The sequence below is a fragment of the Brachyistius frenatus genome, unplaced genomic scaffold (genome assembly GCF_029030835.1).
Source record: "Brachyistius frenatus isolate BFR_SWC_R1_liver_20210118 unplaced genomic scaffold, ASM2903083v1 Contig_9, whole genome shotgun sequence".
In the NCBI taxonomy this organism is placed as follows: Eukaryota; Metazoa; Chordata; class Actinopteri; family Embiotocidae; genus Brachyistius; species Brachyistius frenatus.
The window spans coordinates 5,745,719-5,760,902 of NW_027210608.1; the positions used below are offsets into that span (position 1 = coordinate 5,745,719).

A 15,184-nucleotide genomic window follows, 5' to 3' on the forward strand; every position below is an offset into this window, starting at 1 on the left:
TCTATTCCACCGCCACACTATACCTCACTCATCAGGAGAGACGGTGAGCAGCTCCACCTTCCAGCCACCTTTCTCTAGATTAGCCCCCTGACACTGCAGGCCCAGCTATTTAATTGCTTGAATATTCTCCAGTTTCCCCCCTTCATCTAGCTTGCAGATATTGCCTCTCATTAGCATGTCCTCTACCACCACCGGGCCTCAATTCCTTGCAGGGTGGAAGATAGACAAGTCCATAACATCATGCGCATCCTCCATCAGAGGATGCGCATGATGTATGTGATGAAAAGATATACAATGACCTATGTCTTTTCATGTATTGCCTGTATACCAGCCTATAAAAGACAGTGACACACTAATGGTTCAGCTGCATCCTCTTTATCTTGGGCAGCTTCTTTTTTCTTTTTCTTTTTTAGATGAATGGTGTCAAATTATTACTCTACTGTAACAAAATAATTGCTTTCCTTCAAGAAATACTTGCTGGCAAAACTGGCCTTATTAACAATCTTAACATACAGTACAGTCGAGTCACAATAAATGTTACTTTAACCAACGCAACAGTGGCCAAAACTACAAAGCCTAAACCCCCCCTGCCACACTCTTTTTGACATGTCACATAGAAGGCCTGTATAATGCAGTCTATATCTGATTTACATCAATCAATCCATCCTCCTCCTATTGGCCCATGTCCTCCTGAGTCACAAAAGGCTGTCATCGCCCTTACATGACTGATGTGACGGATGATGTGCCGTATAACTGTCACATTGATGATTTCAGGGCACTTTGATGGATAGAAGTGAACGCTACCACTGAGGGCGTTTCCCGCCAATGTTACACCAGACTTTCACCTCAACTTCATTCACTGAATGCGTTTGAATTTGATAAAGGAGATGGAATTTTGGGGATTATTTAATCCCCATAAACCCATAAATTACTTGAATGGTTTTTTTTTCTGCTTCCTCTTGTAGGAGCATAAAAGAATCATTGCTGATTTTGATGCCTCAGGATTTGCGTTGAAAGACACAGACTGCTAAAAGTAGCAGTTAGGCAGATGAAAGCACAATAACTTTCTCTTCTTTTATACTACTTTCCCTAACCCTAACCCTCCAACACCACGACCATTGACATTAGATTGTTTCCTTGTCGTACGTAAAATGTTATTGCTGGAAGATCTGTCTGAAAATTTACGTAAGAGTCAGCCACAGAATCATATATGATTACACATATATATATGATTATATAGATATTATATAGATACATAAAGAGGAATATATATTAGCTTTCAAAAGCTATTACAGGTGGACTACATTTATCTTTTAGCCTCGGCTTCTAATGTTGTTTTTGTTCTCTGATGAAGAAAAAGCATCCCCCTCTCCTCATTTATTAATTATCCTCAGCTATTTAACATGTCGCCCCATGTAGAAGCAGATGTGCTGCTGTTGGAGCGTTCGATTAAGCCTGCTAATATCCCGGCCGGACACAGGGCATACATTATTTAAAGGGTTAGTGTCCACCGCCGAGATAGATTACTCTGAGGTACGTTTCAGCGACAAATGTTCTCCAAATTGTTGTTCATCGTTTCATAGAGGCCTGAGGTCTTTTTTTTTCTTCTTCAAATTCATCATTAGAAATAACAGCAAAGTGTATTCTGAAGTACCGTATCAGTGAGCGTCTGGATCTTAAGGCAGGTTTTTATATTATAGTTTACATTTTTAGAACACAGCATTGTGTTAATTTGGCCTGCCACTTTATTCTAGTATGTCATAAAACACATCATGTATTTAAATCTTGTGAATATAAATCTCAGAACTTTGTTTTGCGTGTTTCGAGTGCATCTCTGTCAAGGTGTGACTAAAGTTATTCAGGCGTGAGCTTGGATTCGTTAAGTTAGGGCCAGTGGGGCTGGAGTGGCTGAATTTGAGTCCATTATTAAATGGACTTATCGAGAAATCTTGTAGATCTCTTTTTTTCACCTTAATGTCCTCTCGGCAATCTGTGTATTCAAGTTGAACTGAAGTGGCTTTAAAATTCAGCCCGACTTTTAGAACTAACTTGGCTTTCTTTTCAGTCCTGTTGTATTCCTTCCTTTTCAAGTCCACAGCTGCTGCTGATTCTGGGATCACAGTGTAAACCAGCTCTCTACATCAAGGCTGTGATCTTTTGCTCTTATCAACAGCATTTCTCACTTACGCCTTCTACCTTTTCTCTTTTTCCTCTGTCATGACTTCCCTTTCCTCCACTCCCTGTCGTTGTCCATTTCTGCCTCTCGTTGCTGTCCTTCTCTTTCCCTCTATCTCTCCTCTGGTGGACACTTGCAGTAGAGATTAAAGTGATCAAGGACCTACCATGGCCCCCTCCTGTCGGCCAACTCAACACCAGCCCTCCCCTGGTGGAGGAGATAGAGTCTCCTTCCCAGACAGCTCAGCCCTCGCCAGGACAGACGAGCTGTGACCAGCACCACCATGGTGGGTGTTGGTGTTCACATTGTCCAGCGTCTTTCCCATCGATTAACCCTCCATCCACCCATCTCCCTGTCCACCAGTCTGTCCATCCATCTGTCTGTCCATCGATCCAATCTAGTTTCATTAAGGAACAGTTAAAACATAAGAGTGTGTGTGTCGTATTTAAGTGGGACATATTTAATATTTGTATTTTTACGTTTCCATTTCTGTGGCTGTCCTGAACTTTTAGGAGGGAATTATATAACAACTAGAAAAACATAGCATCTATCCAGTAGGACAGGGTAGGATAATGTTAGTCTTAAATTTTCCAGTCAGCGATGACTTACTTAAAGAGTTCACATCTTTGAGAGGCACTGAATAATATGACTTTAGGTATTAGCTCAGTAATGACTGCACTTTTCCATCTGGATTACATGTGGCAGAAAATCACTAACTCTTGTGCAGGTTTTAGGCTGAAGGCTCATTAGTTTTAATTGTGCAGAACTGCCTTCTGCATGCGTAATTGCCATTTGCTGTGACCCCCATTTCCTCTTGTCAACATACTCATAACCATCCCAGATGTCCCTACGGCCTGGTGTTCTCTGCAAGTGGCTTACATTAATTAAAAAAAACTCAAACTCATTTTAGCCGATTCTAGTTCTTGACTTACTGCCATATTTAGTGTCATGCCGGACGAGTAATTCACCTATTTTTAACCAAGAGGGCCATTAGTTGATTCTGAAGCCTGCGCGCACTCACACTCTTGACTGCTGTAATTATCCAGGGAAAAGACAGACATGTAGCAGAACTAATGCCAGGAATGGGATTTCCCCTGGCAGAGTGGGAAGACTTAGAGTGAGGCCATGTAAGAGGACACCACTGTGTGTTGCAGGCGAGGACAGGGCAAGGAGTTGATTTATGTCCATAAATCCATGGGAAAGGTTCTGGTTCCCTCTGTGATGTGAGCGGGTTTAAGATTGGCGTCCAGCTGTAAAGTGATCCCCCCTCTGTCTCAGCCAGTATGGCCCCACTCTACATCTTTGGGGTCAAAGGTCCCTGTGGCAGACACAAGGGGGGGTGATGGCCTCCACAACCCCTGTGAATACAGTTACAATGCACTCTCTTGACCTCGGCATACAGGCAGACCCTCAGTCACACACCACGACATTAGTCATCCGTTACACACTCGGTTACGAACACACTCTGGACCGGCTCAGCCCGAGTAAAGAGCTCAGGGTCTGTATGTGTGTTTAAAAGGCTGTTATGGTTTGTTCTAAGACAGTTCAGGTAAATGTGCCTTATCAATTCAACCTCATTATCAAATCTGAAATGCAGATTGGCAAAGCAGATATTACATCTGCATATTAATGGCTGGCACTTTTGTCGGAGTACAATAAAGAGCTCTCTGCCTTTGTTTTTTGGCAGGAATTAATTATCCACACTTTGAAGCATTTCTCACACCTTCCTCTAATCTAAGAAGACAAAAGGAAATAAACTAAGTTAAATTAAAAGATTTAATTGGACATAGATTCACTCGCTGACACTTTGGGAGAGGGGGGGGGGTCATTCCTTTGTCTTGGAAAACCTAATTCGAGGTTTATTTCAACATTTATATAAAAGAAGAGCGTGAATTCCTCAATGGAAAATCATCAGAGATTAAATTTACAGATTCAGCAGCAGCAGTGGGGCTCTAAAAATATATTATTAAAAGCCATCCAACAAATCATTTTTTGAGTTCCCAGTGCATATAATTAATAGCAACATAAAAGTAAAGCTACCAGTTCCCAGATTATCAGACTACACCGGGCAGTGTGCAGTGCATCCTAATGAGATGCAGACCTGTTAATTGTTTCACACGTCAAAGCTGGGAAACTTAATTTTCACCGCACAATACAGCAGTCGATGACACACTTCGCCCCTCAGACTAGTCATCTTTTTGGATAGGAGTATCATTAGTAAATGAGAACTAATTAGCTAGCTTAATGAGAGGACTGTACGCAGGAGTGTGTGCAGAGGGGGAAGAGTAGTCAGGTTTCACAGAGTCCTCAGTGATGAATGTTACTGCACTTTTGGTGCTCGTCGAACTTTTCGCTTTGGATAGTGCAGCTCTTGACACGGTTATTGTTCCATTTAATGGCTTTTTTTTTATTTAAGATTCTTGTTTGTGGTGTTGTTTTCTGTCATGCTGAGCTTTGCGTTGCTCTGCTGTGATACAACGCAGAGACCTTTCCTGTGGGTTGGTTGCAGGGCAATCATGGAAATGTCCTTTTGACATTTCTGTTTATTTGTGTCCTAGCCAATCAGGTCACATTCTCACACTCTCACCCTCCTCGTCACCCTCTGTTTTTTTTTTACAGCGCTCTCTAAAGGAAACTATGTGTCGGAAGGAGACAGGTCTTTCAGCCATCCATCACCATCTGACTGACAGTTCAATCTGATACACAGATTCCATTTGCTGTGCTTTACAAGCAACAATACTGATAACGCACACAGATGCCCCTGCACATTTTCGTACTCGTCTTTGTGTGTTTATGAGAAGACGCGTGTGTGCGTGTGTGCGTGCGTGTGTATGTGTGTGCGCGCGTGCGCCCTCTCGTCCCTCTTAAGCTGCCTCTCAGGGCTTTTGTTTCCCTGTGAGCCAATCCTCTCGTCAATCTCCTGTCGGCCATGTCTTGGACTGTGCGCTCCTGAGAATGAAAGGGGAATTGGTTTGCCTCACTCCCGCTGATATTCAGCCTTAAAACATAATTCTACAACACTTTGAAGCTGGTGTTGGAGAGACGGCTGGCAAACAAAGCAGACACAAGTCCGTTCACACTCGAGCAAATAAAAATGATAGCTTTTTGTTTAGTTTGGAGGCTCTTTCTTCAGGGTAATTCGCTACTCTTGTAGAACTATGCACCCTGCCTGCGGAGAAGTCTCAAGGTCTGACGGGAAAGGTTGACGGGGTGAGCTCCACTGAGAATAGCTATTCAACCCTTTTCTTGGCAGTTAGGAGGAAAAAAAAAACAGTTTAATCAAGGTCAAATAAAGCACTGATTGTTGGATCTGGGCTAGAGGAGGAATTAGTGTGGGCACCGGGAGAATGGAGGAAATGTAAAGAGCTGAGGTCAGGCGGATGGCTGAGTGGGCTGTAGACACAATACAGAGATGGACTGAGTGCGGAAAGCCAAGATGGCAGCATTCATTATTTTGCCACAATAGCAGATACCATTATTTTTAGATCACAGGCAAATGTAAAAATACATTCTACCATTTTCAAAGTCTAATCTGCTGGACTCAAAATATAAGTAGATAGAGTTTAACGATTTAGTTGTAGGAACAGACATAATCAGTGAATTCCAGCCCTCCATTAGGGCCATCAGAGATAACAGATCAAAGCTGTTATTGGTCTGTCTGTCCTTTTCTTTTTTTTTTTTTTTTTTTTTTTGAGACATTCCTCCGCAATCTTGTTTTTATCCCCGACAAGCAAGAGAGCACAGAGAAAAAGGCAGCGAGAGTCGGAGAGATGGGGCCAGAGTCTGTGAGAAGCAAAGATCAAAAGAGAGGGGAAGAGGAAGGGCCGGACATATGCAAACAGGAAGAGAGAAATTGAAAGCAAAGGAGAGAGAGCAATTGGCTGCGTCTTCATGTTGTGATCTGTCAGCGTTGACAGCGGCTGAGTGGAGCAAACATGCATCTCCTGTGTCCCCTTGGTCAGTTCCCATGGAAACGCTATTTCTCACCCATACACATATACTGTATGTTCATCTGGCTCGCATTGGATTCCCAGCAGTAAGTATGTGGTTCAAATGGAGTCTATGAAAGATTGGATAACTAGTAATATCTTTCATTGGACTTGGATGCAACACAGGAGCATCATGCCCGTAGTCCGGACATCAGACCAGAGGAAGTGGAGCTGCAGCTCCTACTCCTCCACGGGTCTGAGGTTAGACCCACAATTTACCCAGCTGTCATGCAGCAGTGCAATTTGGCTGTCATTTTAAGACCGGGCTGCAGCCCTATAACGAACAGAAGTGCAGAGGCCAAGATAACAATCGGAGTCATTTGGAATAATCATTTCCATGAGTTCATGTTTAGGGAAACGCATCAGTGAGCTCAAGGCCATTGAGTTCAACCTGGAGGCGAGTGTGGAGGTGAAGAGGAGCCCCTGGTGGTCAGAGCTGAAACAACAGCAATCTGTCTCGACAGCCTGACTTGCTGTTGGATCATTTTCCTCTACAGGCAGTGGTAGAAGAAGTACTCAGATCCTTTATTTTAAGAAACAAGTACTAATACAGTGTAAAAATACTCCATTACAAGAATCAATAAATACTAATTGATCTGCCCTGTGACTGATATATTATTATATAGGTTATTAGATTGGTAATACTGATGCAACAATATTTAAATAGTATTTTACTGTTTACTGAGCTGGCACTATAGTTTTAATTAATTTACATACATTTAGGCTGTTTTATCATGTGGTTCCAAAACTGGGGCCGGGGGTCCCTTTAAAGGGTTGCAAAATTAATCCGTAAGGTTGTCAGACGAATAATGGGGTAGTAAATATGAAAAATACAATTATTGCCTTTCACCAATCTTTGAAAGATTGCAGCATTTTACGTGTGACAATCGCCCCTAAGTAGATAGTGTTTTTGTCTCAGGAGTTACAATATAACTATAAATTGGGTACCAGTAGTTTAATCTGTAACACTTTTATTGCATTTTATGACCTCATCCCATTTCTGTATGCCATTCTGAAAAGTAAACATATCTTATTTATGTCTGAAATGTAGTAGGGGTGAGATATAAAGTAGCACAAGATTCAAATCTTCAGACTATTACGTACTTTAAAACTTGAATACAGTACCTGAGTAAATGTACCATAACGCAATATCATCTCAATGCTGTTGGCACTATTACTGACTGTTACCATTTGTATTTAGTGTTTTATTTCCAGTTGCAGAGGGTCATATGTTTGTTTCCACCAGCTTACTAAAATGTGTTGACCTGGTATTGTCTCCTGTAGCCTAAACTGATTCATTTAAACTGTCAGGCCTTCACCTCAATGTGATACAGGAGCACTTGGCGATCTCACAGACTGTAAAGTGTAATGCAATCCTCTGATGGAATGCAGAGTCTAGACAGATGTGAGGTTGGCCTCCATCGACATGTTGTTAAGATCACAGTGCCTTTCTGTCTGTACACTGCCTGCCATGTTCAGCCTGGGTAATTAAACACTAAATGCAAGACTGGTCATTGCTGACAGAGAGCAGAAAAGACGGACACCGTCTCGTGGTTGTGAGTTTCATACTTCATTAACCCCTTCCATCAGAGGCTCGGCTTTGATGTGTTGATCAAGCGGCCAACAATCTCCAGCTAAAGCTTGTCATACGGTTGACGGAGGAAGCTACTTCTCTGTTATTGCTTGAGAAGCGTGTCAGTGGCTCTAAATAGTTTTTTTTCCCAAAGCTAGAGGGGTTTCGACATCAATTACAGTGATGGATGACTGAGGAAAAACAGCTAAAACACACACACATACACAGATGACCACTACTCCAACCTCCAGTGTCCAGCGTCTGTAACCTTTGCCAGAAGTGCAAATTCCCTTTCGTACAAATGAAAGGGAATTGAATATTATCTTCCCCTTTGTTCTCATGTTAACTTTTTAAAATAAATCTTTAAGTGCCTTTTCTTGGTGCTGATTGGCTGTGAAGACGCTCAGTGACCTCCTCACCTCAAGCAACCCCCCCCACACACACACACACACACACACACACTCACTCACACACCATCAAACACTTCCCTGTAAGGTAGCCAAGAGAGCTCGTCATGTCCACAGTCAACCGTGAGAGTTTGAAATGCCGGTTTAATGTTTAACTTGCACAACTTGTGTGTGTGTGTGTGTGTGTGTGTGTGTTTGTGCGTGTACGTGTGCGTGCGCGTGCGTCATTTTCCAGGAGTGCTTGTTTGCACATTTGTGTGTACTTGAAATAGTGTACATGCTTTCTCACACTGTTTGATATATGGTTGTATTTACAGACACAAGTGGTTGTTTGAACCTTTTGGAGGAAGTTTGTCTTTGTGTGTATTTTCCCTCGCTAGAATGTGTACACGTTGGGGATGGATTGATTTATGCCTCTTCCACTGTGTACACGTCCTTCAGTTGGATGAGTTACACAAAGTGACCCTGTGTGTGTGTGTGTGTGTGTGTGTGTGTGTGTGTGTGTGTGTGTGTGTGTGTGTGTGTGTGTGTGTGTGTGTGTGTGAGGATTTCTGTTCTCGCACATCGCACGATCTTATCGAGCAGACCAATCTATGTCATAACCTTTACAAATATCTACCTCCTTCTAAGCACACTAGCTATTTTAAGTTGTCCTAATCTGACGTCTAGTGGAAGTGTATATACAGTAATATAGAGCTGTAAATGGTTTTATAATATCAAATATGTCCTTTCAGAATAAAATCTTTTCAGCTGTACTTTTCTCTATTACAGTCCAGTTTGATGGTGTGGAGAAGTCTCGAATGTCGCCCACCAAAGAGGGCAAAACTCGGCCGCTGCAGCGACACTCCAGCGGCTGTCTGGTCAACACCAAAATGTCTTCGCTGGAGCACTGCAGCTCCTCTCTCGGGGAACGGATTGACCCCTCCATGCCCCTGGAAAGCCAGTTGTGAGTCGGTTCTTGGTGTCGCTGTGTTATGACTACATTTTATTTCAAATACTCCAGTTTTGTTTGTTTTATATTCATAATCAGGTTTGACCCCTTGCTTTCATGTCTGTGTACTTACCATTCCTCTGTTCCTCCGTCCTTCTCACTCCTATTTCCTGTTGTTCACTGTAGTTGGTACCATGGAGCCATCAGCCGAACAGACGCAGAGTCCCTGCTCAGGCTGTGTAAGGAGGCCAGCTACCTTGTGAGAAACAGCGAGACCAGCAAGAACGACTACTCCCTCTCTCTCAAGTAAGGACAGCGTTCTCTTCTCTTTAGGGCGGGGTAACGAACTTCAATACTTTATGGCACCAACTGAATTGATTCGTTTCTATCTATTATCAGAAAATGCCTCGTCGTTCAATTGCAAATTTTAATCCCTTTTAAAAGCCATAACTTTTGTGACGTTTAGTTGTAAATTTCAGCAATATCAGTGAGCTACTGCATTTACTATATATAGTCTTTACTTAGGCGGCCCACTTATGTCGATACAATGACAGTTTGAACTTAGTCTTACATTAGAACACCTTAATTTACTCTTTTCAAGCTAAGTTTTGGTCACACACCTGTGTCACTTTTGTATACTGCAGTAACTGTACATTTTTCTGAGTGCGGTTAGCTAGCTGGCATCTACTGATACCACGTGAGACTTTTATGGAAGATCAGTAAATTATAATGTCTGACGATGACCTGTATTTAATGAAAGCTACGGAAAACAAACTTGGGTTACACTCTCCCCCTCTAAACTGCATGCAAATTAACAATTTGTACCATAATGTATAATTTTCTTTTTATTAAACTGGGTTTTATAAAATTGGTACAAAAAAAAGTACCATTCAGTAAGTGATTTCGAAGTCAAGGTATCAGTTCGGGAACATTTATTGGAAATGTTTGAATGATACCCAGCTTTACATCTCTAAAATAATAATCCACAAGCTGTATTATCAGATGCACAGTTGCACATGACAGCTGGGGGGGAAATATAGTTCCAAATGCTCAGTCTATGCTGCTGGGGCAACAGTGTCAGAGAATTAAAGGTCTCTCCGAGTCAGACAGGTTTATTTTCTAGGATTTGTACACAGAATAAATAACAACAAGCGCCACAGCAGCGACACATGCTTACTGGTGGAGAACACGTGCTGGACAAGTGTAACATGTGAAGGTCCATGTGTACCTGTGCCCCGTTCGTCTTCTGGCTCTGCCTTTACTCTATGGTAATAACTTTCACCCTTCAGACCTCTATCTCCCACCTGCTGTACGTCCTGCCCGTGGCTCGTCCTCCACCTCCCCCTGGTAAACCCTCCGATAGCCTCGACTCCTTGATTTGCTGATGCGACCACAACTCAGTTAATGGTGCCCTTTGATCGTCGACCCCCTGACCCTTGCCGCTTCCAGCGGAGAGCTCAAAGGAGCCCCTCTGATTGGTTTAGTCTAGTCTGACATTTGGAAGAGGTTAGTTTAGCGTCAAGGCCTGCAGTGCAGTCACATCCCATTCCTCTGACAGGAATGTGCTGCTTTACTGGGTTTGTTTTCATGATTTTCACCACCAGGTGCCATGGCAACGGTGTCAGAAACATAAGCAGCAATTTGCAACCGTCTAAGAACCAGCTTCAGTTATCACCTGTGATATCCTAGTCTCTATGTTGACAGATCACATTACTCTATATAGGTCCATTTTACATCACAAGAAAGGCTCGATGACATGACATTTAGAAAAATGTCCGCAACTCTGTGACGACCTTCAGATGAGATGAAACTCATATGGAGAGACATTGATTAGCCATTGTTATTACAGTGGCGCTCATCTTGCTGGAGGCTTATATGTCTTGGAAGTGAAATATAATTCTGTCCTCTGGTCCTCCAATTCTCTTCATGCTGCTGTAGCTGACTGTCTATCTAACTGTGTCCCACTGACTGATCATCTGCTTATGCTTGTGTGACTGCTTCTTTATCTGCCTTACTGACTGACGAAAAGACTTGCAGACTCCTCGGATGCTGATCTGCTTCACTGCCGCTCTGACTGACTGCAAACCAGAGAGACTAAATGTGTCTCTCACTTGTTGAGTACTAAACATCCACATTTTATAACACATATGCTGTGTTGGACTGTCCACATGTCCATGACGGACTCAGCAATATAACTTGTCACGCGCAAGCATGACTATGATATTCAAACAGGGAAAATAAATTACACTAGATCCCCATAATAGTGGTAATAACTTATTTAATAACTGGAAACAAAAGATAAAATGCCATGTTGTCAGATGCATTTTGTTGTCGGGTTGTCAATCTTCCATCCATCCCATCCTCATGAATGCAATATCTCAGGAAGGCCTTGAGGAATTTTTTTTGTTTTGTTTTTGTTTTTGTTTTTGTTTATAAAGGTGCCACTTCACTCAAGAATGAACTGATTTGATTTTGGTGGTCAAAGGTCACTGTGACCTCACCAAACACTTTTGTGGCCATAACTGAAGAATTCATGGTCTAATTATGACAAGATTTCACTCAAATGTCTAACAGGATCAAATGATGAAGCGATGGCATTTTATTACCGAAAGGTCAAAAATAAATTTTACTTTTACATACTGATGTTCTTCAAAAACACTTTTCTGACCATTATTCTACACCATAACTTAGAAACAGAGATTGTGAGCATATTTTGCATTTGGTCAGATACTGAATTGGTGACACTAATCTCGGGTGTCCACCTTTAAACTTTGCTGATTGTATAGATCTTCTGTGCTGCTGTGTTAAAGATGTGTGGGAAGCATCCATGTTTTAGAATGTGTAGCTTCTTTGGCGCAACATCCATATTTGAAGGATTGTCTACATCTTTGAACTGTGGTTCATGATGCCCTCGTCTGATACCCTTCCACAGCTCCTTGTTATAGTATTGTCTTATTTAGAGATGCTCTTTTTCTTATACATCGAGGGGTCGCTGATTTATAAGGGCTTAAGCTTGATCCCTCATTTATATGCTAAAAACATATACATTTATTACTCTAAGATGGTTCCTGATTGTATATTTTGTTATGTGTTTTTTTTAGTATTCACTTTCTTCCACCTCCCTTTTTTTTTTTCTATACCCACTATGGCTTCCAGTTGTAGGCCAATACATGGAACCTTCAAAGACATCACCATACATATTATTTAACCTGGACATATATGGATGTAAACTGCAACTTGACTGGTTGGCTGAGGCAAACAACCGTGATGCAATAATTTGAATTGTTGCATAGTAATTAAAGTCCTAAAGGCAATATAGAAAAGGTGAAAAAAGTTGCCACAAAAAAATAATTGAATATGAAGATGCTAAGAAAGATTTGAAGGCCAGTTGTGTTTTCCTTGGAAATACAAGGGATATAAATATTTGTAAAATAATATAAGCACAGATAGAAATGCATCATTTAGTACTCAAAATACTCATAGGGTACTCGAAGAGAATACATACATGTAGCTGGTAAGTACAAATACCAGAATATATGATGTACTATTAAATGATGAACTTTAAAATTAGGTAATTATGAAATTAATATCAACTCAAGTGGACTAGACTCATCACCAGAACAACAAGTTTTTGCTGTAGGATGATGTTGACATAGACAGCAATAATGACGGGAGATAATCTGATGAATGCACCTCTAATAAGCACCAACCCAATTTTGGAACATGAACCTGTGGTAATATTTTCAGGAGAATGAATCCATCCATCTCTCTATTATGGTGAAAAAGAGATTACCTAATGCTCGGGGTTTTTCTATCCACAAATTAAATAGCTGATTGCTAGATTGTGTGAATGTAAAAAAGTTTTGGGGAAAGTGGACCTGGAGGCACTAGAAAAGTACAGAAACAGACAGACAGGGAGAAGAGCAATTATAAGAAAAGTTAAATTGTGATTTAGTGTGACGTTAAAATATGTTTTTAACCTTTGAGTTCAGAAATGGTCTCATTACACAAATTCACACTCAAAAGATGACCAGGTGATGCTCAATAATGGGCTGCACGATGGCAGCAGATGATAGCGGAGTACGGTGTGTAAAGTGTTTTACTAATGGGCAACAGTGGGCCTTCCTCTGATCTCCTGACCCTGTGCTTCTCTGAAGGCTCCTGTTTTTACCAAAAAGCAAGCTGTTGGATGACTTCTGTGACACTCATAATGGCTGTTTGTCACACTCAGAGGAGGAAGAGGAGAAGGGTCACGCTGAGGAGGGTGTTACTGTCTGTGCAAAGAAGTTAAACTGTAACATACGGTGGCCTGGACATTTAGCCAGCAGAAATACCCTTTGCCTCTTCTGTCCCCTGAGACAGTCCTAAAGCTTTTTGAGACCGTAAGCACAACTGGATGTAAGGGAGCCCTGAGCCAAATTGGCACTTGATCTGCTTATACGTTGGGCAGAATATGGTTCCCCCCATTATTCCACTCCCTTACAATTGATGGATTGGCTTTAATGATGCTTTTCACTTATTATTTTTGAAATAGAAATAACAGCACATTTTTGACAATTTACTGTGTTTACAAGCTGAATTGCTGGCAGGAAAAGCACCTGCAGGAGAAGAAACAAAAACTGTCAAAGCATTTGCTAGAAAATGTGTATGTGTGTGTGTGTGTGTGTGTGTGTGTGTGTGTGTGTGTGTGTGTGTGGGTGTGTGTGTGCGTGCGTGCGTGCGTGCGTCACACGAGTCAGCTGCCGGGTTTCACAGAACATCATCTTGTGCCTTTGGTGTCTGTCACATCAAGCCTAGAAAACGATCAGCGTGCTGATTCGTGAGAATGACAGGTGCCACCACTCGGCAGGCGGATGTGACTCTCTGAGTACAGCCTCCTCTCACACACCAGCCTCCCCTGCTGCCACAGAAAATGAGTGGAAACACAAGGGTAAGATCCTCCATGTTTGAGGTTGCTGAAAGATGTATGAAGCCATGAGGTGTCACGCATGTCTATTGCATTATTGATAAAGACGGGCGTAGCCGAGACCTCCCGCCTCAAGAGTCCTCTGGCCTGACAGAAATCATTTTCTGTCCGTTTTGCCCTCCTAACCCCTTTTTTCTGTTCACCTGCCACCCAACCACTTCTTTTCTCCCTTCTTCATGTTTTGCCAAGGTGGAAGAGAAACACTTTTAGATGTTTGACACATATTAAACCCTTCAGAAGTCTCTCAGAGCACAGTGTCATCCTGCTTCTCACCTCATGAGAGCTCTGCACAGCATGTTTCCACTGGCTGAGCAGAGAAATAGTTAGTAAAAGAAGAAAATCCATCCAGCAGAATCTGTTTGGTGCCAGAGTGTGGACGTGGGGGGGGAACTAAATAGCCAAGAAAACCCCAAAGAGTCTTTACATCTGCAATTTAACGCCTTTTCCAAAGACACTTTGTAGTTTTGATCGTGTTTACACACAATAGATAAGCTTTCCTTTATGTGGCACAGATGAGACATAAAACCAATACAGACCTGAGGCAAATATATATGCTTTTGTTGGTCCATCAGCCTTATTGGATTATAAATGTAATAGTCTGCTTTACACCACTAACTATATGGTTTTAAAGGGCCCATATTTTACTCTTTTTCCATGTTTTATTTGCAGTCTTTATAGTCATGAGAAGATATTTTTTGTGGTTTTATGTACCAAAAACCCATCTCTGTTTAAAGCTCTACTAAGAACGGGCGTGTGTTTTTGTATCCTGAAGTAACACCAATATCAGTGATCCTCTCTACTGGTTGGTTGACTCTTTTTTGAGTGACACACAGCCAGGCCAACCACAGTTCTTCTTGTAGCTCCCGAGATCTGCAACGAAGTGACCGCTTCAGCATAAAAGGTTGGACAGTGGGCTCTTCTGAGGGCAGACATATGACATGAATGTGAGTTTGTGACATCACAAACTTAGAAATGTCCAAACGGCACAATTTTTTTATTCAAAATATGTGCATTTTCTCCAGTGTTTTGATACTTTCCAAGTGTTTGTAAAGCACCTAAAGCTGCTATATAATCAAAAAAGAAATGAAAATCGGAATCTATTCAGTATGGGACCTTTAAACAGTTTTGACTCGGATTGGCAG

The 15,184-nt window shown here is 41.8% G+C and overlaps 1 protein-coding gene across 3 annotated transcripts in view; it reads left to right on the forward strand.

The window, feature by feature from the left end:
• The window catches only part of LOC138616273 (SH2 domain-containing adapter protein F-like), a 127,271-nt gene that overhangs the window by 104,132 nt on the left and 7,955 nt on the right, over window positions 1-15,184 (forward strand). The window contains exons 5-7 of one of the 3 annotated variants that reach the window (XM_069690471.1): window positions 2,316-2,462; window positions 8,917-9,091; window positions 9,263-9,382. In XM_069690471.1, the coding sequence (XP_069546572.1) occupies window positions 2,316-2,462; window positions 8,917-9,091; window positions 9,263-9,382 (442 nt within the window). The remainder of the gene's footprint in view (window positions 1-2,315; window positions 2,463-8,916; window positions 9,092-9,262; window positions 9,383-15,184) is intronic. The other 2 variants (XM_069690472.1, XM_069690473.1) reach the window with 2 other exon arrangements.